Below are 5,780 nucleotides of genomic sequence, written 5' to 3'. Positions count from 1 at the left end.
GACCTCTTTCAGGCACCTTCTTCTGGCGTTAGCCGAGTCTCCTCCCCCACCTAGAGCTCCACTTATCACGTTGTATTCGAATTCGGCTTCAGGAAAAACGTCGTCTTTTTCATCGACCTCTTTGCCCTTGGAAGGTCGGTCTTGTCTTTGGTCCTTTCGATCCTCTCTCTTTGGGCTTCGACTTCGGCTTCGGCTTCTTTGCTTGCGCTTATTATTTTTCTTGCCCTGTGTTCGGATGATATACTACTTTAACTTTCCCTCCCTGACGCGCTTTTCAATTGCATCTCGGAGGTCCCAGCAATCATCTGTAAAGTGACCGTTTTGGTCGTGGAATGCGCAGTACTTGCTTCTATCTAATCCGAATTTGGCTTTGAGGGGTCGAGGTCTCTCGAAATTGCGCATTTCGGTCTGTGCTACCTCTTTCCATATCTTGGATCTGGACACGTTCAAGGGTGTATAGTCGTCGTATCTTCTCTTTGGTGATCGGTCCTCCGACCTTTTATCACGAGCGTCCTTTGCTTTTTTGGATCCCTTCTGGTCCCGGTCTTTGTTATTTTTCCTACTCGGGCTTCGACGTGCGGGGCTTCGTCCTCGTGACTCGACATAAACCTTTTGCATGTCCTCCACGTCAATGTATTTGTCCGACCTTCTCCTGAACTCCTCTAGATCATTCACCGGGTTCTTATAGATAGATGTCGCCAATGGGGAGTCGCTATCCAACCCCGAAATGATTAAGTGGAGGTGCACTGCCTCAGTTAACCCTCGTACTTTGAGGGCGGCATCTTTGAACCGGTCGAGGTACTTCCTCAGCGATTCGTTCTCCTTCTGCCGTATTCTTCCCAAAGCATAGGCTGGCATCAGATGCACCTTGCTTGTTGCAAAGTTAAGTCGGAAAGTCCGAGCTAGGTCCTCAAACGAGTCGATTGAGTTCCTAGGGAGCCTGGTTATCCAGGTCATCGCTTGACTAGTCAATGTTGTCGCAAAGATCCTGGCCTTAATAGGTCCAGTGATCCCGTTGAATAACATCTCAGTTTTAAAAGCCTCTAAATGGGCTTCTGGGTCCTGACTTCCATCGTATGGAGGTATCCTGGTGCTCTTGAATCTCGGCGGTATGGCCAAGTTCATGAGCCTCTCAGTGAATGGGCTATCATTAGCCTCTTCATCCTCCAGGTAATTTTCATCCTGGTTGTCGTTCGGACCACCACCATTTCGGTTGTTACCGAGGTTAAGGTTCTGCCCATTCTGCGTGTGCCCTTCGAGTGTAGCCGCGTTCTGTTGCCGCGGTCCTCCATCGCCAGCATTGCCGGGCCTTCTAGGTCGATCTCCAACGATTTGATGCTGGAGGTCTTCAGCATTCTGATGTTGGGTACCTTCGGCGTTCTAATGTACGCCTTCGGCACGTCGCTGCTGAGGTCGGTCGTTTACGACCTCTCCGGCTCCCCTAGTTTGGCCTTCCGCGTTCAAGGTCCTCAGTTCGGCCTCCAATGTCGCCATCCTTTGGGCATCCATACGCTGCTGGGTCAGGAATCTGTTTTCCATCTCTTGCAACCTTTGAAGGATTGCTATCATGGCCATGTTTGTCACGTTTGGTGGCTCACTGTGTGGAGGCGGACGAACAACAGCAATTGTTGCATTCGGCTGAGGTCTGGGAGTCGGTCCTTGTGTTCCGACCTCGCCGACCTGTACCTCAACCAGCACCGGGTTTGCTTCCAATTGGGGCTGTTCCGATGCAGGCTGGTGTTGAGGCATGCCATAAGGCTGAGACTGTGGTTGACGCGGTGGTACTTGGGAGGTACTAGACATCGAACGTGTGTTCGTCATCGTGGAATGGGAATCAAAATTTATCGTTCCCACAGACGGCGCCAATGTTAGGTCCTGGATAGACCGTATTGCTATATCGTATGGTATGCGCTCAAAGATAGTGTATATCAAGTGTATACTAGGCTTATAGCCGAGGTCCCAATCACTGCGCACAAGCAATAGGCTTATAGCCAAGGGGTGGGTGTGTGCACAGTGTGGGCAGTATTAGTAAATAGGTTCTAAGTGTTTACCTGGGGTCCTTAGGCTCTTATTTATAGGATTACCTTCATAGGATTGTGCCTTTTGAGATCCCCCAATTGTAGTAGGATTCCACCTCCTTCTGTTGGGATGTGATCCTTATCTTATATCCTCTGGCTGTTTGGAGTTGTTGAGATGTTGCTGATTCCATATCTCACTAGATATTCTAGTAGGTAGTTGGGATATGATATGCATATCCATAACAGCAATGATCATTAATTATTACATATTCTTTTATGACTTTTATGTGGGATTAGTGCAATTGTTATAGAATTTATGATAACTTTTTTCCTTTATTGTATATTAAAATCAATCAAATTTATGATTGTTTATACAGGATGCAAATCAATTAATCACTGATTATGTTGCTTCTTCCATATTGAATTACATCCTCTCTGTCCAATCCCCACGTACTTTAGCCCTAGAAAACCCAGCTGTATAACTTTGCCATCAGTATTATATATAACTAGCTCTTCCTTTGACATTTACCACAAATCTGTCATTCATCCAAGTTTGTTCTTTTCAACAAACTGAAAATATGTCTCCACAAAGTGTAGTTCTTCCATTTCTCTTTTTTTTCTTCTCATTTGGCGGCTTTTCTTTTGGCTCTTTACTGGATTACACACGGTTTCAAATAGGTTATCCACGTTACTCGTGGCCTGGGAGGCTGGAGAAGTCAAAATATGAACGTTTTGGCTTCACCACTTGGGCTGATCGATTCACCCCATCTTCACTGTCTCAAAGTCAATTCACCCCATCTTCTTTATCTCAAAGAATGGCAAATGTGAATGACTTTGGAGCCAAACCAAACGATGATGGAGATGATACTCAGGTAACGTAACAACAACAACATGATAAACATGACATATATATATATATATATATATATATATATATATATATATATATATATATATTCAATAGTCCATTTCTCAATCTCTTAACCTTTTTTTTTAATTGTGCTTTAGGCACTTGAGAAGGCATGGAATGCGGCATGTTCTACAGGGAATGTTCTTTTGGTCCCTGAAAACAGTTTCTACTATCTAAAGTCAATAACATTTTTAGGCCCATGTAAACTAAATATTGCCTTTACGGTGAGATATATGTTCAAAAGCAATGTTTATTGATAAATCATTTGTTTATCACTGGTAGTTCATTCTAATATTATTCTGTGTTTCCTGCGTCTTCATGTTAGATCCGTGGAACAATCATTGCATGGCCTGATATGTCAGCATACGAAAACACAGGAAAAAGTGGCCTCAAATATTGGATTATGTTTGATGGTATCACGAATCTCAGAGTTGATGGAGGCGGCCTCATCTATGGGAATGGCAAGAAATGGTGGATGAACTCTTGCAAAATAAACAAAAACCTTGTAAGTTATTGAAGTTTGACTCTATTGACTAAAACTCCTATTCCATTTTTACATTGTTCTGTTGGATTTATCTCCGCTAAATCATAGAATAATTAATATTTGAATAACCATTGATAATTATTATTATTATTTTTGCAATAAATATTGAATTTTAAAGAACACATATATATGACTATCCCATATTTAAATCTTTCTTGATTTTTAATTTATTGATTTTCAATACTGACCGTTATTTCTTTACTCTCCTCCTTTTGTTTCACAGTCATGCAAAGATGCGCCAACTGTAAGTACTTAATGTTCTTCATAACATAAAGCTTGAACTATTATAATTTAACAATGCATGGTGCTCTATTTTCATACTAACTTTTTTTTTTCCTGGAAAATTTGTTGCATAGGCTGTGACTTTCGTTGAATGCAACTCCTTGAGAGTGGCAAACCTGAAGTCAAAAAATGCACAACAAATGCATTTTCGTATCCAGAGATGCAAGAATGTTAGGGTTAGGGATATGGTGATTACAGCACCAGAGGACAGCCCTAACACTGATGGTATTCATGTCACGGAGACTCAGGATATCATCATAAGCGACTGTAATATTATGACAGGTAAAAGTGAAGATCAACACAAAAAATATATTAAATAAAAAAATTCACTTGAATTTTAAAATTTCTAATTTTTTTTTCCCACTACTTTATTGAAGGTGATGACTGTATTTCCATAGTAAGTGGGTCCCAACAAGTTCGAGCTATAAATATTACTTGCGGACCAGGACATGGAATCAGGTTTATGATTTATATCACAAACATCTCTAAGTTGCAGTTTTGTTTAGATTAATTTTTAATTGTTTGGTTAAATGTATTGATGTTGTTATTACTGTGCAGCATTGGAAGCTTAGGGGCTGATAATTCAGAAGCTGAAGTCTTTGATGTGCTAGTGAACAGTTCCACCTTAATAGGAACTGACAATGGAGTGAGGATAAAGACTTGGCAGGTATAAGTGTTTGACTTTGCTATTTGGCACTCTATATCATTCCAAACGGTTGAAAATAGAGGCTTAATTATTAATATAAACTGCAAAAAGCATAATTGAAGTTGCCAACATAATTTTTGGCTTTACCAAAGTATAATGACATGACAATCAAAATGGGAAAACTCATTATGCACAATGTCGCATAAGTCATATTACATTTTCTATAATGTAATGCCTAATACTAAACATGTTTCCTGTAAGAGATTTTTTCCATACATGGGTGCATAAATTTAATCTGCACTAAACAAATAAAATTAAAAAAGATTGTTCCTAATACCCTTGTTAAATGTGAAGGGTATTTATTTTGAAAGATGAGAGGTGTTTTATTCATGTTATATATCTTATTTATTTATTTTTTCTCTATCTCAACACAGGGAGGTTCTGGTTTTGCAAGAAACATAAGATTTATGAACATAGAGATGCAAAATGTGTATAATCCCATATTCATAGATCAAAAGTACTGTGACCAGTCAACTCCATGCCCAGAGCAGGTGATTACTAAATGTTCTCGAACTGCATGTCCTTTATATAGACCAATTGTTTCTATGATATGATATATAGCATTGCATGAAATTTATCATGATAATAATGAGGACCACCTTGGTGGAATGACAGGGCTCTGCAGTGGAATTGAGCGACGTGCGGTATCAAAACATTAAAGGAACAAGTGCCTCAGAAGTAGCAATAAAACTTCACTGCAGCAAAAGCGTCCCTTGCAAAGGACTCTACATGCAAGATGTTGTTTTAACACCAGTAGACGGTGGCGACATCGAGGCTTCTTGTGCGAATGTTGTGTTGGGTTTGCTTTTTTACTAAAGCCCAAATGGGTTATTAGTATGAGAAGAGCCCAAGGAACCTAGAGCCCAATGAGCTAGGGTTTCTTGGAATCCATATAAATAGTACCTCTTAAGTCATTAGCCTCCAGAGGTCTTTTTTGTGAGAAAGAGGCAAGCTCAGAATCTAATCAGTGCCCACACACCCCCTTCCTCCTCGAGAGATAGTTTGGAAGATCTTCCACAGTCCAGCTTCAAGGAGGTTGTTCGTGCTGCGGCGCTGAGGTGAGCTGTTCGTGAAGAGGAATCCTACAAGGGAAGATTCTACACGAGACCTGCGCACCGAGAGGTAATTGTGAAACAAGGATGATTCGGTAAGCATACCAATGTACTAGGTCCTAAACCGCTTCCGCATAAATCTAAGATTTCCTTCAATTGGTATCAGAGCCTTGGCTGTACATTGGTATGTGAATCTAGTTTCACTATTCATGTAATTAGTTTTGCTTCTTGAAATGTGGCACCTAGGGTTCTAGGATTATGGTATGAA

At 40.7% G+C, this 5,780-nt stretch overlaps 1 protein-coding gene across 1 annotated transcript; it reads left to right on the top strand.

The window, feature by feature from the left end:
* The first annotated feature begins 2,596 nt into the window (after positions 1 to 2,596).
* On the top strand, positions 2,597 to 5,276 carry LOC133298327 (polygalacturonase QRT2-like). Its single transcript, XM_061497594.1, has 9 exons — positions 2,597 to 2,890; positions 3,027 to 3,152; positions 3,254 to 3,433; positions 3,696 to 3,716; positions 3,829 to 4,036; positions 4,132 to 4,213; positions 4,313 to 4,421; positions 4,835 to 4,951; positions 5,076 to 5,276. Exons 1-9 carry the CDS (start codon positions 2,597 to 2,599, stop codon positions 5,274 to 5,276), a joined length of 1,338 nt encoding a protein of 445 aa, XP_061353578.1.
* The last annotated feature ends 504 nt before the right edge of the window (positions 5,277 to 5,780 follow it).

This window comes from Gastrolobium bilobum, unplaced genomic scaffold, assembly GCF_033153095.1.
Source record: "Gastrolobium bilobum isolate Gb01-03AN ecotype WA unplaced genomic scaffold, APGP_CSIRO_Gbil_v1 utg107292, whole genome shotgun sequence".
Lineage (NCBI taxonomy): Eukaryota > Viridiplantae > Streptophyta > Magnoliopsida > Fabales > Fabaceae > Gastrolobium > Gastrolobium bilobum.
This window is presented reverse-complemented; position numbering and strand designations above follow the sequence as displayed.